General features: G+C 38.0%; 1 protein-coding gene across 7 annotated transcripts in view; it reads left to right on the top strand.

Moving 5' to 3' along the window:
- The window catches only part of RNF111 (ring finger protein 111), a 121,170-nt gene that overhangs the window by 81,619 nt on the left and 12,699 nt on the right, over window positions 1–26,852 (top strand). For 5 of the 7 annotated variants that reach the window (XM_036735053.1, XM_036735052.1, XM_036735054.1 and 2 more), the window contains exons 7-10: window positions 3,936–4,191; window positions 11,217–11,568; window positions 14,271–14,396; window positions 16,482–16,608. In XM_036735053.1, coding sequence (XP_036590948.1) covers window positions 3,936–4,191; window positions 11,217–11,568; window positions 14,271–14,396; window positions 16,482–16,608 — 861 coding nt within the window. The remainder of the gene's footprint in view (window positions 1–3,935; window positions 4,192–11,216; window positions 11,569–14,270; window positions 14,397–16,481; window positions 16,609–26,852) is intronic. The other 2 variants (XM_036735051.1, XM_036735050.1) reach the window with 1 other exon arrangement.

The raw sequence follows: 26,852 nt of genomic DNA, 5'->3' as shown, positions 1-26,852 counted from the left end.
CCAAATCCTCTGTTCCATGACGTGAGCCCAATTCATATTTTTTTGGAGCCTTTGAACGTAGGATCTTTGACTTTGTTGACTTCTTCTGGCTGTATGTTTTGATCTTCTTTGTCACCAAAGAAAGATTCTATTGTCCAAGTCCTTTTACACTGCCCCCTATATCATTAAGGTAGAATTCCTTACTTCCATGATAACCATGAATATGCCTGAATGGTCCGGAATTGCAGGATATAAGGAATTCTCTAAGTAGAAGGCAGAGAAGTTAAAGCATTTATTGAAACTCAAAAGTAGCAGACCCATGGACTTAGACAACTGAATCTTCTTTTGGTGACAAGATCAAAACATGCAGCCAGAAGAAGTCAACAAAATCAAAGAGCCCACATCAAAAGCCTCCAAGAAAAATATGAATTGGTCTTAGGCCATGGAAGAGCTCAAAAAGAATTTAGAAAAGCCAGTAAGAAAAGTAGAGGAAAAATTGGGAAGAAAAATGAGAGTGATGTGAGAAAATCATGAAAAACAAGTCAATGACTTGCTAAAGGAGACCCAAAAAAATGCTGAAGGAAGGAACACCTTAAAAAATAGACTAACCCAAATGGCAAAAGTGGTTGAAAAAGCCAATGAGAAGAATGCCTTAAAAGGCAGAATTAGCCAAATGGAAAAGGCGGTCCAAAAGACCACTGAAGAAAATACTGCCTTAAAAATAAGAATGGATGGGGCAGGTAGGTGGCCCAGTGAATACAGCACCAGCCCTGGAGTCAGAAGGACTTGAGTTCAAATCCGGCCTCAGACATCTGACACAATTACCAGCTGTGTGACCTTGAGCAAGTGGTTTTTTTTTTTTTAAGCAGCATTGTATGGCCATAGTTGAAGTTGAACCCAGGTTCTCTAACTTAACTCTTTTTTTTAACCTTTAAAATTTGTTATTTATGCATTTTTAGGATTCTTTTTAAATTTTGAATTCCAAATTCTCTCCCTCTGTCCCACCCCTCCTCCAACAAGAAGGCAAGCAAAATTATACCAATTAATCATACAAAACATATTTCTTCTAACTTAACTCTTGAGCCAGTATTCTTTCCCTTGTGCCTAGGTTGCCCTCTAGAAACCACCACAATTTTTTTTAGATGATAACAAAAGTTTCTGAGATGAACATGATCACAGAGTTTTTCTTCGTTCTGTATTAAACTGGGTGAAACGTGCATATGTACACGTGTGCACACACATACATTTCATATTAATGGGTGTGTGTATGTAGCTTCAAAAGAGAACAAATTTCAGGAGAGAAGGATATAATTCTGTGCCAATAGAAGGCTAAAAAATTTAACGTGAAAAAACGTACTCAAAGCCAATAACTTTTTGGAGTTTGGAAGGGGCAGGGAAACTGTCCTCTCTGTCTGTAAATATTTAAGTGCCTACTATGTGCTAGGCACTGTTCTGAGCACAGGAGATACAAATACAATGAAGTCCATTCTTTCAAAGACCTTGCAGTCTTGTGTGGGAAGACAGCACACAAATGGAAACTGGAAAGAGGAGAGGGTGGGTAGAAGCAGGGATACATATTGGAGCTGGACTTGGGGTAAAAGGTGATGAAGTCCTGTCAACGGGGTGCAGCTGGTGGGAAATGAAGAGGAGTTTAAATGGTGGCTTTAGAGGAGTTCTTTGTCCTCCAGTCAGAGGAGTAGGCATGAGTACCAAAGCCAGTGTAGTCTCAAAAGACCATCAGTTTCCTGTTGAGGAGGTTTCTGGGGTCACAGAGGAGTCCAGTACAGGGGCACCTGGTTAGAAATGGAGACATGGGATATCCTTGGTGTAGGGACTCCCTGGTGAGAAGTATGCTGTGCCACAGCAGATGGCTTGATTTGTTCTTAGCACCTCAGACCTGAAGCACCCCTCAGAGGTTCAGAGAGTTGCCCTCAGCCACTATATGTCATCACTAGTTTTTCATATAATCTTATTGTCCTTCCCAAAATATTTGCTCTGTTATTTTTTTTCCTTTTTATAGCTATTTTCACTAATTTGAGCAACATTTATTAAATATATGCTATGTGCAAAGCACCTTGCTAGGCACTAGAGCTACAAAGATTTGATGCCTTTTTTTGTACCAGTCATTTCTCCATTACCCCCTTTCACTGCAATAATCATCACCACCGTATAGCCTTTCCTCTTGAAAGACAACCCATTAAACAGAACCCTTGGACATAACTACCATTTCTGAATGCATCCGCAACATTCCATAAGCATGGTTTACTGCATCTTACATCGTGGCATTATATCTTTAGATTTGGAAAGGACCTTAAAGGCCATTGAACCCAACTGCCTCAGTTTATAGTTGAGGAAGCCGAGGCCTACATAAGTTACCCATGATCATGCAGCTAAGAAGTATCTAAGGTGTCCTTCAGACCATGTCTTTCTGACTATCCAGCATTTTATTCACTCTGCCAGCCTGCTTCTTAAATGAAAGGAGGAAAACGTGTGTCATCATCTTTCCTCCTGTACCTGGATGCATTTAATCTGAATTCAGTTTGCTTTTTTAGCATTGTTTTCCTTTACATTCTTGTAGTTGCTCTGTATATTCCTTCTCCATCCTACTTTTTCCACCCTTCCTCAGTTCATACAAATATTTAAATCCATGTTTCTATGAATACTTTATTTTTCCTGTTTCTTATAGTGTAAGATATATTTGTTCATCCATCTAGGTTAACCATATAAAATTCCTTTTACTATTCTATTTAGTAATGCAAATGCAGTTTTTATGTCAGTCTCTATGACAACAGTATTGAAAGTGTCTCTTGAATTTCATTAGTTGCTTTGTGTCCAAAAGCAACAAGGAATATCATTTCATGGAACATTTAATAACCTTATTGCTGTAGTTATAATAATTTTTGCAAGTACCACTATGTAAATAGTTACAGCTTTTACTTCTATGTACACATTGCCCTTTGGGGCATTATTTGGATTATGTATACATAAATATGAGAGAGGGAGAGAGAGAGTATGTGTGTGAGAGAGAGAACGAGAGTGATTCTTTGCAGAGTAGTAGGATAAAAGATACGGGTCTCTGCAGAGGCAAGCCATTTGAGAGCATTGAAATTATGGTTAAATTTCAAAATGAAATCCAGCCCAAAATCTTCAGTTCTGGGCCCAGCTCACTCTCTGTGTAGTTCTTACACAAGTACACACTGATGCTCTAAATCTATAGATTGATAATCTGACTGCATGTCAAAGTCTGTGCAACAAATGTTTTCATTTTCTTTGTTTTAGAACTGGTTTTTTCCTCATTACTGTGGCTTTCCCTGTTGAGGAATTATAGTGATTTTGAGATTAAAACTACATTTATGAATAGGAGCCATTTGTTTCAAAGGAAGAAGTACAAGATATCACTAATAATTAAAGGAATACAAATTAAAGCAACTCTGAAATTCAACTTCACCTATCAGATTGGTGAAAATAGCAAAGATGACTGTTTTTGGAGATGTTGTGGGAAAATAGATATATTAACACTGTAGGGGCAGCTAGCTGGTGCAGTGAGTAGAGCACCGGCCCTGAAATCAGGAGGACCTGAGTTCAAATCTGGCCTCAGACACTTGACACATGTACTAGCTATGTGACCTTGGGCAAGTCACTTAACCCCATTTGCCCTTCCAAAAGGCAAAAAAAAACAAACAAACCCCCAAAACCACACTGTTGGTAGAGGTTTGACTGAAAGTAATTTGGATCTATGCCCAGTTTTCTTGACCAAAGTTACTTATCAGCTGTTATGCATAAACTAGACATGTATTAAATATTTTTTGGTTGGGTGTTGATTAAAATTTTTTAGTTTCTTGATACAATGCATTCTTAGACCACTTCAGAAAATTTTTAATAAAGTTACATGGAAATGTTAATATTTCAAAATTTTTTGTAAAGATTATTTGGAAACATAGTTCTGTTTTATACAGCAGGCTTTACCAGTAGACTTGAGCAGCAACGGCATCAGAAGTCATGGAAATGCTGGCTTTCATGGAGCATCTGCCTTTGATCCTTGCTGCCCTGTTTCTTCTTCACGAGCTGCAATTTTTGGTCACCAGGCTAGTGCTGGCCCAAGCCAGCCAATTTCAATGGATGGTTATGGATCAAGTGTGGTTGCACAGCCTCAACCCCAGGCTCCTCCACAAGCCTCCCTTTCGTCATGCCGACATTATATGCCACCCCCATGTAAGTATAATTATGACTGGACATATTTACATAGACACATTTTAATCCTAGTAATACATTTCTTAAGGACTCCATGGAATTGTTTATCAGTACTATTCAATACTTACTTACTATGAGTATTCTTGGATTCTAAATTAATTTTTTTTTAATATGTCAGCCAGAAAATTCAAATGATTTAGGAAAATACAAGAAAAATAAAGTGTTCTTATTTTAAAATTTGGTATTTATGTATCTTTAGAGTGCAAAAAGTATTTTGGATACAGCATCTCATTTGTCTTTTATATCCTTGTGGGCTAGATGCTGCAACTGTTAGTCCCTTTTTACAGATGACTAAATTGGTACTTGGGAAAGTCAAGTTGCTTACTTGCTTGTGGTCATGATAGTATTAAGTATCTGAGAAAAAGGATTCCAACAAATGTTTTTCCTGACTCCACGTTCAGTATTCTGTCCAGTATGTGGTTTTGTTTCTTATACATGAAGATAGGTTTGAAAAGTTTTAAGTTATGCCGTGGTTGAAAATAGCATTCTTCATCTAAGGTATGTGAAAGAAGAAAAGACTTCTTGGGCATTTTTTCCTGCTTTGAAATAAAAGGTATTTTTCGTTTGCTAAACAGGTGACATGCAAGTAAAGGTGAGTTGTCTAATGTGGAGTAAACTTTCAAGAAGCCAGAAATTATTTTGAAAATCTGTTAAAGCCTGCATTAGTTATCACAGTAGTTTAAAATCTCCACTTCTCTAAAACTCCAGGGGATTTCCGTGGCAGCCAGTATGTTATGTGATAGATTTGAAAAATATCCTTCTAGGTTAATGTGTTAGTTATCATTGTCGAATTATTTTCCTTCTCCCTTTCTTGTTGGGTAGGGGAGAAGTTGAGAAATTTAGGCGATTTAAAAATAAAGGCTATCAATTAAAATATATTTAAAATAGATATTTTAGCCTTCTCTATATTTCTTCAGTCATAAGACCTCCTAAATTAGGGCATATAGGTACTCTGTGCCTCTTAATATACCAGGAGCAGTGACGGTTTTTATCTAGGTTTTTAGTCTTCTTTCATCTTTAAAATTCAGGAAATTCTATGGGAGTAAAAGGGAGAGTAACCCTTGTTCTCTTCCTGTCATACCAACAGGCTCATCTCTGTACTTAAGGGAGGGGATGAAGATCATTAATTTGCTCACAATGACTGTGTTCCACCTCTAGCCCCAGCCTACGTCTATCCTCAAAGCAGAGTTATAATTCCAATTTTATGACCAGCAATTTTCCTGCCATAGTTTTATCTCATGTCATAAAATGGAAAATCTCAATTAGAAGCCTCTTCTGCTCTGAGGGCCTTCCATATTCTTGATGGGTCTACACTATCCTTAACTCCCTGCCTAACCCCAGTTTATCTTAATTTCTCAGCATTCTAGTATCTCTTTTTTCCGAGTTATTAATTACTGTCATCTGGAAAACATGCCATATTTTGAAAAAAAATGTCCTTAACCTTCTGGTAACAGTCTACAGCCAGAGTTTCTCCCTTTTTCGCCTTTCTTCCCTTTGCCAAAAATATGCATAATGCTCTTGGCTTTCACCAGCTTGGTTAAATGGAGAACTTTTCCCTCCAAAGGATATCACAGCAGGCAAAGACTCAAAAAACAGCCAAATGTGGCCAGTGCTTTCTTTTTCCTTGAGTCTTTTTGAGAATCTCTACTTAGGGAATTCTTGACATGAACTAGATGGAGCGTGCATTCTGCCGAATGCATGTGCTACCAGCTCTCCCATCAGATACCTCATAGATGCATTTCAGTACTAGAGAACTCTCTGGTCTGTCTTCTCTTCTGTACTTTTTATTTTACCTCCTTTGAAAGCAGATAAATGGGAGTTGTCAGGGGAGATCATCAGATCAGATGCTGATAATATCCTCATAAGGATTACACTGCACGGTTGTACCAGGCACTGCTAAATCTTAATGGTTACCCCTAAGCAGTAGGCCTCGTAATTAAAGATGCTAGTGGTAAAGCTACCAGCTCTCTCAATTTAAATCATTGCTTCCAGAAACAGTAAGTTCAACTTTACTCCCTTCTAGACCATCAGGTGTTTCATGGATATATTTCAATACCAGAGAGTTCTGTGGTCCTATAACCAGAAACTCTACAAGTTTGACTTCATTGCTTCCTAAGCTCTCAGTTCTCTCATGTATATGGTTTAGTAGCAAAGAGTTTATGTAGTTTGTCTTGCTAGCTGTCTCTAGATATCAGTATGTCCCAACAGGCTTGTTTAAGAATTACCCAAATAACCCTAGATGACCTCCTCATGTCCTAAGCCTTTAGGAACTCCACCAACTGGACTTACATGTATGGCCGTAGCCATAGATACTAATTACCATGACTAAAATGTGAACTTGGTTTGTAGGGAAATAGTAGAAATAATTTTTGGGCAAGAAAAATAAGTTAAACCTCTTGGTTTTACTCAGATTTCTTTTTTGAATGAGCCTCTAATTTTTAGTGAGTGGGCCTGAGGACTGTCAGAACAGGGTAATCGGCCCCAGGAGAATTCATGGAGCCTGAGGCAGAACTCAAAGAACTAGGACTGCCAGAACTAGAAAAAGACTCTTAAATAGCCTGTCCTTCCCCTCTGACCTTGTTTTATTACCCTTCTTCACTTAAGGCACTGCAGGTGTTATCTATAAGCTTACAGATTTCCTCATTAGACTTCTTTTCATGCTAATCAAAACAGTTTTTGCCCAATATGGTGCTGCTTATTCTTGAAGATGTGATTTTGTGCTTGAGATATATGGGATACATTATCATCCATGCTGAAATTGACTATTCCACTGTACTACCTCGCTGTCTTTGGCACCTGGTGCTGAAGATGGTGGAAATGGAAAAGTATTCATGTAGCAGGTAGTGTTTGAACTGAACTTTGAAGGAAAATAGAAATTATAAAAGCTGGAGGTGAGGAGGACATCCATTCCAGGAACAGTTAGGCAAAGAAGGAAGGGATAGCTAAAGGATGATAGCTTGAGGGGGATGTTAGGATTAAGTGAGGTTTTTTAAAAGGTGAAATAATGAGAAAAGGTAGGAACAAAGAGAGAATAAGTACTTCCAGAACTCAAACTGTATTATAAAGCAGGAATCTTTAAAATCATGGTACTAGTTAAAAAATAGAGAAGATGAATGGAAGTCAATCAGCAGGCATTTATTAAGCCTATTGAGTATGTGCCAGACACTACTGGTGATAGGGAAAAAAAAACGTAAAATGGTCCCTGCTCTTAAAGTGCTCATATTCGAAATAGGGAGAGTACATGTCTGGGAGGTAATCTCAGAGGGAAGTCACTAGCAGTGGAAGGGTGGGGTGGGAATGTCACATCGAAAAGTCCTTTGCAGAGGCTGGATTTAAGCTGAACTTTGACAGAAGCCAGTAGGCATAGGTGAGAAAGGAAAGCAATTAGACCCGAGTTCAATAACCCAGTGTTCTTTAAACCCCAGAACATTACCTACAAAAGAATTCTCTTAATACTCTCTGCTGGGAATGCAAGGATCTAAGACAACTGCAAAAGGCTTATGATGATAAATGCTATCCATATTCACAAAAAGAACTATGGAGTCTGACTGCAGATTGAAGCATACTGTTTGCTCTGTTTTTTGTTTGTTCGTTTCTTCTTTCTCATGGTTTTTCCCATTGGTTCTAATTCTTCTTTACAACATGACCAATGTGAATATATATATTTAATATGAATATATATGTATAGTCTATATCAGATTGCACAACTCCTTGGGAAGGGGATAGGGAAGGGAGGGGGAGAAAATTTAGAATTTAAAATCTTGTGGAAGTGAATGCTAAAAACTAAAAATAAATAATTTTTAAAAAATAATATATTCTGGGAAAACTGGAAAGCAATCTGGCAAAAATTAGGTTTAGTCCAGCTTCTCATACCATATTCCACAGTAAATCCAAAATGAATTGGTTTACTCAATATCGTTATACATATTTCAAGTAGAAAAAATCCGTTTGTTTATTATATAGTAGACAAGGAAATTTTAATCAATAAAAATATAAATTTAAATATTGTAAGAAAAAGTTGAAAAAGTAAGTAAAGTTAGAATGACTCTTTCTGTGTAGCTTGGTTTTCCACATTAAGGGTTTTGAACCTGTGGTCTTTAACAGTCTCTTCCAGTTCTAAAATTGTATAATTTTATCTTTTGTATCCCTCAGACTAATGTTGGCCCAACTCCTCACCATCCCAAGAATACATACTTGCTTTTCTTCTTCTGCGTTTGCTTACCTAGTTAACTTTGCCTCCATCTCTCCATCTTGTAAAAATCTTGAAAGTCCTTCAAGACCTGATTCAGCTCACTCCTTTGAATCATTTCTTGACTGTTCCTCTTGTCATTGACCTCTTGTTCCTCAGTCTGTACTATACAATTCAAGTTATTTATTATTTTGTTTTCTATGCTTTGGAGTCAGGAAAACTTAAGTTCAGATCTGACCTCAAACACTTATTGGCTTTGTGACTCTCAGAAAACCACTTAAATGCTATCTTCCTGTTTCCCCAACTATAAAATGAGGATAAGAATAGTACTTAACCTCCCAGGGTTTTTGTGAGGGTCAAGTGAGATATTTGTAAAGTTAATAGCACATATCTGGCACATAGTACACAGTTAATGAATCTTTGTTATCTGTCTATCTATCTAGCACATTGAGCAATTATAGTCACAGTATTTAGTGAAAAGAATAAGGAACTTGAATTTCAGCCATGGAGTTTTGTCCCAGTTCTCTTAATTAATGATCGATAACCCCTGTGCCTCTCTATCCCATTTGGTAATTCAGGGCATAACTATAAAGCTGTCCTACTCAATTTTATATGTAGCTTTTTGAATCAGAGGGAAAATGATTGTAGCAGGTGTGCATTGCAGAATATTTCACTTTTTAGCAGAATTACTTTAAAGATTGTCCAGTCATGCATAATAACCATTGTGACATATAGAAGGGTACATTTCATGTTGAAATAAAAATAAGCCGTAAGGAGAGAAAAGAGCAAAACATCTTGGAGGACAGTGAAGGAAATAACTCGATTGTAACAAAGGATGGGCACAGTGGCATGTTGGTAAATAAAGGTTGAAATAATACCAGAGAGGTATTAGAGTGCGAAATAGGACCAAAAAACCTTAAACGGTGAAAATTGCTCTTATTTAATGTAGGATATAAAATTGGTATCTGTTAAAGTTAATATGAAATTAAATCTGCAAGTAAAGATGCATTTTTTAAAAACTTAGGAGGACAAAGTTGTCTAGATTTTTTGCACTGCATAAAAAGTTTAGAGAGTGTAGGGGAAAGGAAAAGTAAAAAGCATTTACCTAATATCTACTGTATGCCAGCACTGTGCTAAGCACTTTAAAAAATTTTGCAATATTATTTAATCTTCACAACAACCCTGCAAGGTTGGTGCTGTTATTATCATACTTATTTAACAGTTGAGGAAACTGAGGCAAGCAGAGGTTAAGTCACTTGTTCAGGGTTACACAGCCTGTAATTGTCTGAGACTGGATTTGAACTCAGATCTTGCTTAGCTCCCCAGGCCCAGTGCTTTATCCACTGTGACACGTAGCTGCCAGCAATAGCAACAACAGCAACTACAACTGATTTTTATATCAAAGTTGAAGGTTTGCAAAATTCTCATATACGGTTTTGTTTGATTCACTGGATTGGGTGAAATGTTGAAAACATGAGAGGATCATCTCATTCAGATGTTATCTGTGATAATATTCCGATAATCAGTTTATGGTATCACAGGAAACAAAGTGACTTCAAATTCTCTAGTGGGAAAATTCTAATATCCTAGGGAATCCAGAAGGCATCAAGGTTAAAATCATGAATGAAGACAGTGTTGATATATTTGTCTGACATCATTGACCTCACTCACATAAATTTATTCCTCAAGCTAGTCAAAAATAATCTAGAAATCGTGACTTTCTTTAAAGTGTGAGTTTTCATTTGAGACTTTCTTTGTGATGTAAAAGAAATTAACTTGACCACCAATCAGCTTCTGTCCTGTGAAAAGGCATGACAGTGTACTTAGCAGTACTAGTATGATTAACTATAGCATTAGCTACATGTGATTTAGAATTAGAGCTTAGGGGGCAGCTAGGTGGCACAGTGAGTAGAGCACTAGCCTTGGAGTCAGGAGGACCTGAGTTCAAATTTGGCCTCAGACACTTGACACATGTACTAGCTGTGTGACCTTGGGCAAGTCACTTAACCCCAATTGCCCTGACAAAAAAAAATTAAAAAAAATAAAAAAAAAAGAATTAGAGCTTAAAAAATGCCAGTCTACCTCTAAAAGACACATGTCCCCTGAGAATATTCAAACGAATATAACTTAATCTCTTGTGATAATTGCATAAAAGGAGTTTTAAAGTATTTTATGTAATGGTAGCATCATTTAAGTAATGGCAGTCTCCTTATCTGTCTGTCAGCTTCAAAGGGTATAAAAGTTATTTAACAGAATCTCTAGGTGTTTGATGGAGTGATTTTATTACTTTGTAATCATACTGTCTGATTATATAGGCTCAATTTTAGAATTGGAAGAGGCTTTGGTGATCATCTAATTCAACTCCCTATTTTCTAGATAAGAAAACTGAAACCCCAGAGATCAAATGACTGTACACTGACATTACAGCTAGGAAATGATAGAGCTGGGCAAGTAACTCATGGCATTTCATCCAATTTAGAGAAAGGTGTGGCCAAGATATATTGCAAGCATACTATCCCTTTCTGTCTCATCTCATTGTTCCATCAGCATGTAGACAGTGCCCTCTGTCGGTGGATAATAGTCACTTGTCTTTGCCTTCTGTGTTAAAGAACTTTGATGGCTTTGTTGACTTGTCTGTGGTTACACAGCTCTTCAGGAGCAGGATTGAACAACAGTTTTCCTTGCTTTGTGTTGCTATTTTAATTGCAATGCTATTTTGCTTCTCATTAATTTAATTAATGACAAGTAATAATTCTTTTTGTCTATATATAAACACGCTTTAAATTGTGTTTTTCAGATCCTTCTTTGACCAGACCACTTCATCATCAAACTTCTGCATGTCCCCACTCTCATGGGAACCCTCCTTCTCAGACTCAGCCCCCAACTCAAGTGGATTATGTTATTCCTCATCCTGTGCATCCCTTCCATACGCAGATGACTTCACATGCTGCATCTCATCCTGTGCCTCCTCCACCCCCAACTCACCATTTAAGCAGTACAGCTGCTCCAATTCCTCAGCATCTCCCCCCTACACACCAGCCAGTTTCACATCATATTCCTGCTACAGCACCTTCAGCACAGAGACTACATCCTCATGAAGTGATCCAGAGGATGGAGGTCCAAAGGAGAAGAATGATGCAACATCCAACGTAAGCTCTAAACTTGCAAAAGAAAATCATCTATGCCTTTTTGTCTCTTTAAGTCTTTAAAACTATAAAAATTTTAAGAAACAATATAACTAATAATTAAATGCTACTCTCCATTAATCACTTCTTTCCCCAGCCACTCCCATGTTGATGACTTTTATATGAAAAATGCATGTCACAAAATAATCTCAGCTAATGAATTTGTTAAAAGCAAATTCCAAGCTATATTTCAAGGTTAGCATGTGAATGAATGGAAGAAGAGGAGGGAGGAAAAGGAAAGCATTTACTCTGTGCAAAGTACTGTGCATTGTGGTTTGGATACATATAGAAAAACAAAATAAAGGTGCTCATGTTCTAACAGAGACAGTACATGTAGGAGGATAGGGTTCAGCTTCAGGGAAGATGAAAAGATCTAGGGATCCATTCTTAGGGTCAGGTAGGAAGGCAGTGGCTAGGCTGTAGAATTTGGGATCTGGATGGCAAGTAATCCCTCAGCAGGAATGCAAAGGGGAGATCAGGTTGATGTATAAAAACATAATGTATATAATTTCTTCACACAGCCCCGCAGCATTATACTATGTATTCAAAATGACTTAATGTAGTGCAAAATAGACCTTCAATAAAAGATTGTTTATAACTACTGAGTAAGAAAGTTCAGTAAAATAGTTAGATTTTCACAAAGTTGGAACAAAAGGCTTATAAATTAATTAAAATTGAGCCAAATATTTCATTTCTCCTATATTTTGGAAAAGGAAGGTTTTACTCTCTTCTTGGCTATTCAGGAAATGATCACTTTTTAATTACTATCTTCTCTTTATTTTAGGAGTCATTTTAGGTAATTGTGGTTTTAATTCTTCTGTAAACCTTTTCATAAAATTGCCAAATGAATAAATTTTGGTGCCAAGAACATCTAAAAAAATGGAGTTGGTAATAAAATTATCAAAGTGATCCTAAAGATTCAGCTGTGTGGATGGTATCTAATTGAAAATAGGGACAAACTTGGGGGAAAATGAGTAGGTGCAAAAGTACCCTTTAATTTTTTCAGATTTATTTAGGATGTTCTGGATATTTGTATCCATTGATGAATTACACCTATAGGAAAATCATAAGATCATATATCTAGAGTTGAAAAAGACCTCAGAGGTTATCTAATGCCCCCTTTTACATTTGATGGAGCTGAGGTCTAGAGAAGGTACGTGGTCTGCAAAGGGGCACATAAGTAACAAACATCAGAGTTAGGAGATGAACTTTGGGCTTTTGGCTCCAGATTGTTTGCTCTTAGCATTGAACTCTACTGTCTCCTGATAGCTAATGCTTCCTCAGTGTAGTGATAAATATAAAAAAAAATGTGGATGATATAGTATAGAAAGAGTATGAAAGCTTTAGGGAAATGATTGTATTTTTCTGCCCAGCGAGGTGGGATTTTTTAAGTTGTGTCAAATTTTTAAAATTATGAATATATCTCATTCTCTCCGCACATACATATGTATGTGTGTATACATATATATACATTTACATACATACATAGATATATATTGTTTGTATTGCTTTTGTTTCCAAATTTAACCTCCCCACCTTCTCCTTATCTTTAAAACATTCACTGTATATTCATTTTGCACTGTTGGTGGAGTTGTGAACTGATTTAGCCATTCTGGAAAACCATTTGGAACTATGCCCAAAGGGCTATAAAACTGTGCATACCCTTTGATCCAGCAATACCATTGCTAGGTCTATATCACAAAGACATCTGAAAAAGGGGGAAAGGACCTATTTGTGCAAAAATATTTATAGCAGCTCTTTTTGTGGTGACTAAGAATTGGAAATGAGGGGAATTGTAGTAGAATATTATCATGCTGTAAGAAATGAGAAGCAGAAAAACCTGGAAATACTTCATGAACTGATCCATTGTGAAGTGAACAAAATCAGGAGAACATGGGTAGACAGTAATAGCAGTGTTGTTTAATGAAGAACTGAGAATGACTTAGCCGAGACAGTGATGAAGCGTACTGGCCACCTACAGAGAAAGAACTGATGTTGATTGAATACAGACCAAAGCATGTTATTTTTCACTCTTTTTTTAAATTTGAGGCTTCTCACACAAAATGACTAATATGGAAATGTCTCACATAATTGCTATATCTATCTATATATTAAATTCACTGGTTAAAAAGCAGAAAAAATTCTTGAGAGATGTGCACATGCACGTGTGTATGTGTATGTGTGAAGTATGTTGAATGCAGCAGTTAGCCAAATTTATACTGAAATTATTTTTGTGTTTGGATGATATTTTGAGGGGATGTGATAAGGGAAGGGTGAATGTCATAGTTTTTGGATACATAATTATTTACTTAAGTATCAAAGTATATGTATGGTGATTTTTCTGGATATGAACACAGGGCACAGGTGTGTTACAGTGGAAATAGTGTTGGTTTTGGAATCAGAGGACCTGGGTTCAGATTCCATCTTTGTCTTTAAACTACCTTTTTGGCCTTGGACATATCACATCAACTCAAAAAAAGTGGGTTAGAATATATGATCTGTCTCCAAGCTTCCTTCCATCTCAATAAAGCTATGATGCTATCAACCAGGAGATTTAACTATATGAGTAACTTGAAGATGCTTACAGAATCATTCCTTTGTTCTTTGTTAAGAATAATTCAGTAAAAATTGATTTCTAATTGTCTTTATTTGCTCTTTGTTTTTAGGAGGGCACATGAACGCCCTCCACCCCATCCACATCGGATGCACCCAAACTACGGTCATGGGCATCACATCCATGTGCCGCAGACAATGTCTTCCCACCCTCGACAGGCTCCAGAAAGGTCTGCTTGGTGAGTTGTTTGTCTTCTGTGAGGATAGTCATCTTGTGGCAAACCTATGATTTTTTCCCCTCCAAGACCATATACCTATGCCCCAAATTATCTGGTGAAAATTATCCAAGTACTGTTGTCTTCCCCAGGCAAATATCAGCTTTTTTCCAGTCAAATTCCTCTTCAGTTCCCCAAGATGACATTGAGATTCCTGATTTTTTTCTTGGTATTGGGGAAACCATTCAAAATCTAAAATGAGATTGAATACAAATCGAAACTAGGCATACCATTTAGGCAAGTTTGCAAAGCCCTGATTTATAATTCAAAATTCCCAGTAATGAATTTATTTTGTTTGTTATTATGCATTTAAATTTTATCATTAGTCACTATCCTTGGAGAATTGCAGGACTTTTGGAGTTAGTTGTAAGGATCAGATGTAAAAAAGCAGGTAAAGCAATTTGCATACCTAAACTACCATGTAAATAAATGCAAGGTATTCTCTCTGGCTCTGAATTTGGGGATTTTGCCTTAGGGAAGTTGTATATATTAGAGAGGTCCTGTGGTGTAGTAGAAAGAGCAATGTACTTGTAGCCCAAGTGACCAGGGTTCACATTCTGGCTTTGAGCTTTAATGTGTGACAGCAAGGCACTAGCTTTATGATCCTGGCAAGTCGTTTAACCTTTCTCAGACTCAGTTTTCTCCTCTCTAAAATGAGGATAATATAGAGTTGTTGTGATAGTCATATGTGAAAATTTGTAAAGCACTTTGTAGATCTTAAAGTACTATTCCGTAAGCATTCACAACTATTATATACAAGGCCCACAATGATAATATTTTCACTACCTTTTTCACAGTATTGTGAAACAGGTCACAGAAATAGATAAAATCCAGTTTTAAATTAGGGTTTTGTTTTTAACAGTCTGATGGATTCTTAAATATATGGCCTCTCATTAACATTCTTCTCATCTTATTCCAACCAGTTTTAAGTGCAAAGACTTATAAAATAGCTTTGCAAGGCCTGATGTAAACAGCACTCAGGCTGTCTAATGAATTGGTTTTGGTTCAGCTATTAGGTTTTCTGTTTAATTGTTGTGTGTGCTACAACTTGAGTGAGGTTCAGAGTCAAGGAGATGGACACTGAGTTGTGGAGAGGAAGAGAAGACAGGCCAGAGTCTCAGGGGCGTTTTCTGCGGTAGGTAGTTAATTAGAGACACAGTATTGTTTGATTTCTTTCAGCCACTTTTTATTAAAAATCCCAAAATTCCGTAAATGAAAATATAATCTGTTCTTTAACAGAACCAAAGATAGGCTTTATGGCATACACTGAAGAACTTGCTTTATTTGAACAAAGTAGCAGTAGAGCTGTATGGCATTTTAGACCTGGGAGAGGGCTCGGATATCACACAGCCCCTAATTTACAAAGAAAAAAATGAATGCCCAAAGAAGTCAAATTGCTTAGCTCAAGTAAAAAAAAAAACAACACCTAATAATTCACTAAGTTCAAATGTAACAAAACAATTTTGATGTCCCCTTGATTTCACTAAAATGACTTATCATATACTTTAGATTGTATTATTTAAGACACAATCTCATGATTATTTGCTCCTTTTACATGTGCTTTAATGTAATAACTTTCAGCATTTAATTACTAATAATTAGAAAAACAATGTAGCCTAATGGAATAGAGCATTTGTAGTCAGGAAGACCTGGGCTCGGATTTTACTTCTGACATATATTAGCAATTTGTCTACGGGCAAGTTACTGTTTTAACTTCTCAGTGCCACTGGCATGTCTCTGAGACTAAATTACAAAAGAAATGTTAAACTACATTGGTGGAATTTCAACAGTGTAAGTTCCCTGAACAGATGGAGTCATAAGTTTAGATACAAAATAAAATAGAAGCTGCTATTTCTAGAAATTATAGCAGAATTATTTTGATAAATTTAATGTTTTGAACTATTAGAATTCTTTGGTAACACTTTCAACTAAATGTGCCGTTAAGCAAGAAATAATTTTAGAAAGATACACAGAAATGTTCTCCTTTTAGATTAATAATAGAGACAAATGGCACCCAAAGTTTAAAGTATTGATTTTTGCTCTTGTCAGGGAATTGGGAATTGAAGCTGGAGTGACTGCAGGGACATATCCTCCAGGTGCACTGCATCCTCACTTGGCTCATTACCATGCACCTCCTCGGCTTCATCATTTACAACTAGGAGCTCTTCCATTAATGGTAAGATGACTACTGTAAACTTTTTATTAAATAATTTTATTTAAAACATTCTCTGTTTTTATGTTAAATAATTTTTGGAAGGCATTGCGTGCAATATTGAACTTTTTTGTTTCCATAAAATTTATAGAAGTTGCTTTAATTATTGTATAAATGTTGAATGAAAATGCTTAGTAAAAGATAATAGATTTGCTATTATTTATTCTTTTAATTTACATCTTAAAATTTTATTTTTGGATATAAGATGAAATTATAATATCTTGTCCCTCATCTATGAAGTTGTTACCACTTCTGACCCAGTATCAGTGGGGCATTTAGGAGAGTAAGGACTGTATTTTTCACCTTTGTATCTCCAGTACTTAGTTATCACAGTGCTTAGCTCATAGTAGTATCTTTTTTTTTTTTTCCTTTTCAAGGCATTCAGGGTGTAACAATAATTTGGCTAGTAGTACCTATTGAGGTGTAAGACCCAACAAGACCAGCAACAAGAGCTGCCAGCACAGGTTCTTTGATCTGATTTTCTAAGGAAAGCAACTGTAAGGGGTTAACAGTCTCACTTTAATCACACATAGATATATCATTCACTTAGTTCAGTGGAAGAAGCCAGCACCCTGAACTTCAGAGCGAATGCAAACAGATTACAAACATACATTATATAAACAGAGCAAATAAACATAAATCAACAGACAGGCCTCTTATCTGACTGACCAGATCACAGTAGTTGACAGAGAAGAGCCAGTGAGTCAGGGTTAGCAAAGCCCAGGACCAGTTACAGTGGCTTGCCCAGAGTCTGAACACTCCTTCCATGAGTGAGCCCCCAAGGGCAAAATGCCAGACTCTTGAGTTTATATACCCTGTTCGAGGTCAAAGGGCATCACAACATACAACTCAAACCCACGTGACCTAAAAGCTTCTGGCATCACAAACATGAAACTCAAACCCATGTCCCATGTAAGCTAAGCTTTCCCTTGAGGTAAGCAGGTCATCAGAGACTCCTGATTTAATCAAAAAACAAAACAAAACAAAAACGGGACTCATCAACGGCACTTGATTAAATAAGTGCTCCAAAAGAGAAAACAGTAAAAAAAAGTCCCACCTTAATTACCATAGCACAGGGTTTGAATGACTTGCCCAGGGTCACAGGACTAGTAAGTGTTTGAAGATGGATTTGAACTCAGGTCCTCTGACTTTGGGGCCAGTGCTTTATCCACTGCGCCACCTACCTGCCCCAATAAATGACTGTTGACTAACTTGAAATATTTGCAGTGGTCTGTCTACACTCTTTCGTTTAATCCCTAGATGGACTGAAATTCTGTTATATAGTGACATTTGACCTCCATCTGATTTAAGCTAGTTTCGGTACCTGACAACCTGATCCTACTTCATGAATTTCATATAGCACTGTATCAAAATTGATTTCTAAACTATTTATGTCATTGTTCATCATTTCGAATTTTCTTCACTTGTTACTTGATATATAGTAATAAAAATTGTCTCAGTTGTGGGCTTGGTAAAAATGAGATGCTGGTTGATAGGAATGGTTCTACAGGAATGCTTTCATGGATGTCTTTTTTTTTATTATTCCAAACATTTCCTGGATTATTTCCCCTGCAGTGAAAATAAAATTCTCCTTCATTCCCCTTCTTTAAAAAAAAAAAAGTTTTTAAAAAATGACTTAGCTACCTTATCTGATAGAACATGCAATTCTGTACTTTGTTCCCCTCTGCTGAGTGAAAGTGTTTCATGTTGACTTATTTTAAATTCATTAAATATAGGAAATATATGTAGGCTTTTAGTTAATACATATTTACATGAGTGGTGCACTTTAATATTATAATCATTATCAAATAGCAAGTGTCTTTGGTACTATTGATTTCAAAATTTTTCTTTTATTAAGTTTATATAGCATAAAAGACAAAACTATGGTAGTACTTTTCTCATTGTACACGTGCTATTGTAATGAATCACACTGTTAAAAGTTTGTAAGTCTAATTAGTATATATAGTATAAGTAATTTACTATTTTCCAAAGGAATTGTAAGATTTTACCAAAAGAATGTTCATTGGAAATCTAGTCCAAATCCTTCCTTTTAAAAGTGAGTAAATTAAAGCTCCATATGTTAATTCCTTCCCTTCTGTCTCTAAGCATACTCTGGTCTATCAAAACTTTAAAAATAAAAAGATTTCTTCCTTTTACTGCCAAAGTTCTCAAAAGTGACACTCCCTCACTAATTTCCCCCTTGATGTCTGTGTTCTGTCTCTGCTAAAATGGCTTCCTTCAAGATCACTAGTGATCCCTCAGTCACCGAATCCACCAAATAATTATTAATCCTTCTTGATTTTTTGGTAGTACTTGACACCAGAGCGTTTCTTTATATGAGATTAAAGGAAACTGAGACTGAAATGCAAAAATAACTCTATGCAATAGTTACCTGGGGTTGCATTTTAGAAACCATTTGAGTTTCCTGTAGTATTAAGGAATTTTGGAATTATTTGTATTTATGAAGCTGAATGGCATCAACAATAAGTAGGAATGGCAAGTTAAAGACATAAAAGTATATCTTTCATCATGGGGCTAGCCCCACTTTAGCTACTTAATGCCTTGGGTTGCCAATGAACTCCTTTTCCTGAGTTTGTCTGTATTGATTAGGGTGAGGCCAGAACCAGGATTTTATTTTAACAATTTTAGCAACCAAGAAGGTCCCTTCACTTGCATATCTATCACTGGGTCAGCCCACCTTCCACCACCATAGCCAGCAGTCAGACTTTTGTTGGATCCTGGATCCAAGTGTAGCCTCTCAGCAGTTAATCTGCTATGAAGTGATCAGAGAATTAATTTCCCAAGACTCAGGAAGGATAAGAAGAAATAGCTACCAAACCCAAAAGAGATTGTTATTTGTGCATGAGGGAAATGAGCCAGTGGTGTGGAGCTGCCCAATACTAGATGCCAAGGGGCAGCTAGGTGTGGTGCAATGGATAGAGCACTGGGCTTGTAATCAGGAAGAATTATCTTCATCAGTTCAAATCCAGCCTCAGACACTTGCAGTGTGACCCTGGGCAGGTCACTTAACCCCATTTGCCTCGTTTTATCATCTGTAAAATTAGCTGGAGAAGGAACTGGCAGATCACTGCAGTATCTTTATCAAGAAAACCCCAAATTGTGTCACGGAGAGTTGGATGTGACTGAACAACAAAAACAAAGTCACCAGGGAATAGAAAGGCAAAGATTGCTAATACTTTTATGGGATTGGGACAAAGTAAGCCTCCTGCTGACTCCCCATCAGGCGAGCTATTAATGCTTGGGACAAAGGAAAGCTGGCCAATAGGGAATGTCCAAAAAGCAGTAGAGCCCAATTCATACTGGCCAGATAATTATGGGGCTTTTCAACTTGAAGTGTTAAGTGTTTTATTTGTGTAACGTTAAGCGTGAATGTCTCCGTTTTGTATCTGGATAAACCCAAACTGACTTTTCTGGTAGCCTTATTAGTCAAAGGAAAAAGAATGGAAAGAATGGAAACTTTTCTGTGGAACTTTGAAAACCTTCAGAAAGATGACCTCTTTTTCTCTGCTTGTCTAACTCTGGTCAAGTTTGGAAGACAGACTCAGATAAGAAGGAAAGGAAATCTTTGTTCTCAGTCTGTAGAAATTTATAGCAGTATTAAACCAGAGATAAAAATCGGCAGCTGAAATGTATCCTTTTTTTTAACAGTATAGTAACATTTTTTTCTTTATTTCTTTATTTAATATTTTTGAGTTTTCAACACTGATTTCCACAAAGACTTTGAGTTACAGATTTTCTCCCCATTCTACCCTCCCCCCTACTCCAAGATGGCATATATTCTGATTGCCCTTTTTGCCAGTCTGCCCTCCTTTTGGTTATTCCCTCCCCCCCATCTCCTTTCCCCTTACTTTCTTGTAGAGCAAGATAGATTTCTATACCCTATTGCCTTTATATCTTATGTATATACATGTAAAAAACAACTTTTTTTTGAGCATTTGTTTTTAGAACTTTGAGTTCCAAATTTTCTCCCTTCTTCCCTCCCCACCCACCCTCCTTGAGAAGGCAAGCAATTCAGCATAGGCCACACATGTATCATTATGCAAAACACTTCCATAACAGTCATATTGTGAAAGACTAACTATTTCTCTCCTCCTATCCTGTCCCCCTTTATTCAGTTTTATTGCCTTGACCCTGGCCCTTTTCAGTGGTGTTTGCTTTTGATTACCTCCTCCCCCTATCTGCCCTCCCTTCTGTTGTCCCCCATTTTTTACCTCCTTCCTCCTCCTTTCCTGTGGGATAAGATACCCAGTTGAGTGTGTATATTATTCCCTCCTTAAGTCAAGTCTTATGAGAGCAAGATTCATTCATTCCCTTTCACCTGCCCCCTCTACCCTTCCAATAGAACTGCTTTTTCTTGCCACTTTTATGTGAGATAATTTACCCCATTCTCTCTCTCCCTTTCTCCTCCCAATATGTTTTTCTCTCACCCCTTAGTTGTATTTATTTATTTTTAGATATCATCCCTTCATGTTCAACTCATCCTGTGCCCTTTGTCTATATATATATTTTTACACACACACACACACACACACACACACACACACACACACACCCTTCAACTACCCTTATACTTAGAAAGGTTGCATCCGTTACTAATACCATCTTTCCATGTATGAATGTAACCAAAACAGTTCAGCTTTAGTGAGTCCCTTATGATTTCTCTTTCCTTTTACCTTTTCATGCTTCTCTTGATTTTTGTATTTGAAAGTCAGATTTTCTATTCAGCTCTGGTCTTTTCACTGAGAAAGCTTGAAAGTCCTCTGTTTTATTGAAAATCCATATCTTGCCTTAGAGCATTATACTCAGTTTTGCTGGGTAGGTGATTCTTGGTTTTAGTCCTAGCTCCTTTGACCTCTGGAATATCATATTCCAAACCCTTCGATCCCTTACTCTAGAAGCTGCTAGCTCTTGTGTTATCCTGATTGTGTTTCTACAGTACTCAAATTATTTCTTTCTGGCTGCTTGCAGTATTTTTTCCTTGATCTGAGAGCTCTGGAATTTGGCCACAACATTCCTAGCAGTTTTCTTTCTGGGATCTTTTTGAGGAGGTGATCAGTGGATTCTTTCCATTTCTATTTTACCCTCTAGCTCTAGAATATCAGGGCAGTTTCCCTGATAATCTCTTGAAAGATGATGTCTAGGCTCTTTTTTTGATCATGGCTTTCAGGTAGTCTAATAATTTTTAAATTATCTCTCTTGGATCTATTCTCCAGGTCAGTGGTTTTTCCAGTGAGATATTTCACATTGTCTTCCATCTTTTCATTCCTTTGGTTCTGTTTTATAATTTCTTGATTTCTCATAAATTCACTAGCTTCTACTTGCTCCATTCTAATTTTTAAGGTACTATTTTCTTTTTTTTTTTTTTTTTATAATTAAAAATAAAATTTAATTAAAAAACAATATAATCCAACCGTACCATTTTGCAGTAGAAAAACTGAGGCCTATAGAGGCAAAGCAAAATTTCATAACACAGCACTCCATGGTTCTTCACTGGCCTGTTGAACAATTCCTCAGTTTCTTTTGCTAGGTAGCTATCTGTAGCTCACCTCCCTACTGTAGGTCTAGGCCTTGTTATTGTTTATTCGTTTTAGTCATGCCTGACTCTTCATGACCCCATTTGGGGTTTTCTTGGCAAAGATACTGGAGTGGTTTGCCATTTCCTTCTCCAGCTCATTTTACAGATGAGGAAACTGAAGCAAAACAAGGTAAAGCGACTTACCCAGGGCCATACAGCTAGTAAGTGTTTGAGGCCAGATTTTTTTTTTTATTTCTCATCCCGCTTTATTGAATTTTCTCCCTTGACCCTGTCCCCTTTCCAAAGTGTTTGTTTTGATTACCTCCACCCCCATCTGCCCTCCCCTCCATCATCCCCCCCCTTTTATTTTCTTTTATCTTCCTCCCTCTTCTTTCCTGTGGGGTAAGATACCCAACTGAGTATGTATGGTATTCCCCCTCAGGCCAAATCTGATGAGAGCAAGGTTCACTCATTCTCCCCTCACCTGCCCTCTCCCCTCCTCCCACAGAACTGCTTCCTCTTGCCACCTTTATGCGAGATAATCCACCCCATTCTATCTCTTCCTATCTCCCTCTCTCAGTATGTTGCTCTCTCATCCCTTCATTTCATTTTATTTCTTTTAGATATGTTCCCTTCATCTTCAACTCGCCGTGTGTCTGCTCTCTCTCTTTTACATATATATGTATAAATACATATATAAAAACACACACATATATATACACATAGGTACACATACATACATATACACATAGATATATACATACATACACATTCACTTATATATATACATAAACATATATATATATATATATATATATATATATATATATATATATGCATATTCCCTTCAACTACCCTAATACTGAGGTCTCATGAATCATACACATCATCTTTCCATGTAGGAATGTAAACAAAACAGTTCAACTTTAGTAAGTCCCTTGCAATTTCTGTTTCTTGATTACCTTTTCATGCTTCTCTTGATTCTTGTGTTTGAAAGTCAGATTTTCTATTCAGTTCTGGTCTTTTCACTGAGAAAGCTTGAAAGTCCTCTATTTTATTGAAAATCCATATTTTTGCCTTGGAACATGATACTCAGTTTTGCTGGGTAGGTGATTCTAGGTTTTAATCCTAGCTCCGTTGACCTCCGGAATATCACATTCCAAGCCCTTCAATCTCTTAATGTAGAAGCTGCCAGATCTTGGGTTATTCTGATTGGGTTTCCACAATACTCAAATTGTTTCTTTCTGGCTGCTTGCAGTATTTTCTCCTTGATCTGGGAGCTCTGGAATTTGATGACAATATTCCTAGGAGATTTCTTTTTGGGATCTATTTGAGGAGGCGATTGATGGATTCTTCCAATTTCTATTTTGCCCTGTGGCTCTAGAATATCAGGGCAGTTCTCCTTGATAATTTCTTGAAAGATGGTATCTAGGCTCTTTTTTTGATCATGGCTTTCAGGTAGTCCAATAATTTTTAAATTATCTCTCCTGGATCTATTTTCCAGGTCAGTGGTTTTTCCAAGGAGATATTTCACATTGTCTTCCATTTTTTCATTCCTTTGGTTCTGTTTTAAAATATCCTGATTTCTCATCAAGTCACTAGCTTCCACTTGCTCCAATCTAATGTTTTTTTTTTTGTTTTTTTTTTTTTTGCTTTTTGGCAGGGCAATTGGGGTTAAGTGACTTGCCCAAGGTCACACAGCTAGCACATGTGTCAAGTGTCTGAGGCCGGATTTGAACTCAGGTCCTCCTGACTCCAGGGCCGGTGCTCTACTCACTGCGCCACCTAGCTGCCCCATCCAATCTAATTTTTAAAGTAGTATTTTCTTCAGTGGTCTTTTGGACCTCCTTTTCCATTTGGCTAATTCTGCCTTTCAAGGCATTCTTCTCCTCATTGGCTTTTTGGAGCTCTTTTGCCATTTGAGTTAGTCTGTTTTTTAAGGTGTTGTTTTCTTCAGTGTATTTTTCAGTATTTTTTTGGGTCTCCTTTAGCAATTCGTTGACTTGTTTTTCATGGTTTTCTCGCATCCTTCTCATTTCCCTTCCCAATTTTTCCTCTACTTCTCTAACTTGCTTTTCCAAATCCTTTTTGAGTTCTTCTATGGCCTGGGGCCAGTTCATGTTTTTCTTGGAGGCTTTGGTTGTAGGCTCTATGACTTTGTTGTCTTCTTTAGGCTGTATGTTGTGGTCTTCTTTGTCACCAAAGAAAGAATCCAAAGTCTGAGACTGAATCTGGGCGCGTTTTTGCTGCCTGGCCATATTCCCAACCAACTAACTTGACCCTTGAGTTTTTCAGTGGGGTATGACTGCTTGTAGACTAACGAGTTCTATGTTCCACGTTTTGGGGGGGAGGTGCCAGCTCTGTCAGAGCCGCACTCCTCCTTCCCCTAGAACCCCCAGCCCGAACTGGGCTTAGATCTTCGGCAGGCTGTGCACCCCTGCTCTGATCCGTCACTTAATTCCTCCCACCAGGTGGGCCTGGAGCCGGAAGCAACTGCAGCTCTAGTTCTATAGCTGCCCCACCTCCCCTGCCCCCGGGGCTGGAAGCCGAACCTCGAACTCCTTCCACTCCCGCAGCTTTTCCCACTAACCTTCTCCGCAGTCTTTGGTGTTTGTGGGTCAAGGGGTCTGGTAACTGCCGCAGCTCACATATTCAGGGCGCTAGGGCCCCCTCCGCCCGGCTTCTGGTCTGGATGGTCCACCCCGCTCAGGCTGGGCTCTGCTCCACTCCGTTCCCAGCTCCTAGCTCCGTGTGGAATAGACCTCACCCAGAGACCATCCAGGCTGTCCTGGGCTGGAGCCCTGCTTCCCTCTGCGGTTCTGTGGGTTCTGCCTTTCTAGAATTGGTTCAGAGCCATTTTTTATAGGTTTTTGGAGGAACTCAGGTACGGAGCTCACTCTAGTTCCTGCTTACCAGCCTCCATCTTGACTCCGCCCCCCTGGTACTATTTTCTTCAGTGGTCTTTTGGACCTCCTTTTCCATTTGGCTAATTCTGTCTTTTTAAGGCATTCTTCTCATTGATTTTTTGGAGCTCATTTGTCATTTGGGTTAGTCTATTTTTTAAGGTGTTCCTTCAGTATTTTTTTGGGTCTCCTTTAGCAAGTCATTGATTTGTTTTTCATGATTTTCTCACATCACTCTCATTTTTCTTCCCAGTTTTTCCTCTACTTCTCTTACTTGCTTTTCTAAATTCCTTTTGAGCTCTTCCATGGCCTGAGACCAATTCATATTTTTCTTGGAGGCTTTTGATGTGGGCTCTTTGACTTTGTTGACTTCTGGCTGCATGTTTTGATCTTCTTTGTCACCAAAAGAAGATTCAGTGGTCTCAGTCTTTCGCTGCCTGTTCATGTTCTCAGCCAACTACTTGACCCTTGAGGTTTTTGTCAGGGTATGACTGCCTTCAGAATGACGAGTGCTTTGTCTCAAGCTTCAGTAGTGTTGCATTCCTGTTTTCAGAGCTACTTCTACATGGCAGGCTCAACCACCAGTGCTCCTCCTTCCCCAAGACCCGCCAACCAGGACCATGACCCAGAATCCAAGCAGGGCAAAGCAAGAGAACCCTGCCTCTGCACCAGCAAAGTGCTCCCTGCACTCCCACTCTGATCCGTCACTTGACTCCTCCCAATGGGTAGGCCTGGGGCAGGAAGAAACTGCAGCTGGGGCTCTGGAAGCAGCTACCGCTGGAGCTTTCTGCTTCACCACCTCTCCCGCCCCCAGGGCTGGGGCCAACTGTGCTCTCCTCTCACCCCTATCCAACAGTTTTCCCACTGACCTGCTAAGTTAGTCTTTGGTGTTTGTGGGTTGAGAAGTCTGGTAACTGCCACAGCTCAGTGATTCAGGGCCCTAGGGCTTGCTCCTCCTGATCTCCTCAGTTCTTGGTCTGTCCTGGTGCAGCCCATGCTGGGCTCTGCTCCCAGCATGGTGTGACAGACTCTTCCCAGCAACCATCCAGGCCATTTTGGGCTGGAGACCTGCTTCCCTCTGTTATTTTGTGGGTTCTGTAGCTCTAGAATTTGTTCACAGCCATTTTTTACGTGTGTTTGGAGGGATTTAGGGGAGAGCTGAAGTGAGTCCCTGCTTTCCTACCGCCAAATTGTGATGACTGCTAGAAGATCTTAGTCAATTTTGGAGTTTTGCAGATTGAGGGTAAGTGCAAGCAATCTGTCTCCTTTTCCTGAAGGGTGATGAGGATATTCAGTAGATGTGATTTCAAACTATTAGAGAGTAGGCAGAACTGGAGCTAGTTTGAAATGATTTAACTGAATTTATTTGTTTAAAGTAGCAGCTAAATCACCTAAATTAAAATAAACCATGTTAACTCCAAAAGTATAAAGCGATATTTTTGTTCTTTTTTTTTTTTTTTTTTGCAGGAAGGAAGGCAGGGCAGTTGGGGTTAAGTGACTTGCCCAAGGTCACACAGCTAGTAAATGTGTCAAGTGTTCTGAGGCGGATTAGAACTCAGGTCCTCCTGACTCCAGGGCCGGTGCTCTATTCACTGCACCACCTAGCTGCCCCAAAGCGATATTTTTGAAGTCAAGAGTTGGGAAGCAGGTTCAGATGTGAAAGAATTCACTTAGACTTTCTCTTTTAGTCAAATGGGAGCTTTTTATTTTGTTTGAAAAAGCATCAAAGGCCTCCTCAGCAAGAAAGCTAAATGAGACCCTGATACTTG

This window comes from Trichosurus vulpecula, chromosome 8 (assembly GCF_011100635.1).
Source record: "Trichosurus vulpecula isolate mTriVul1 chromosome 8, mTriVul1.pri, whole genome shotgun sequence".
NCBI lineage: Eukaryota > Metazoa > Chordata > Mammalia > Diprotodontia > Phalangeridae > Trichosurus > Trichosurus vulpecula.
This window is presented reverse-complemented; position numbering and strand designations above follow the sequence as displayed.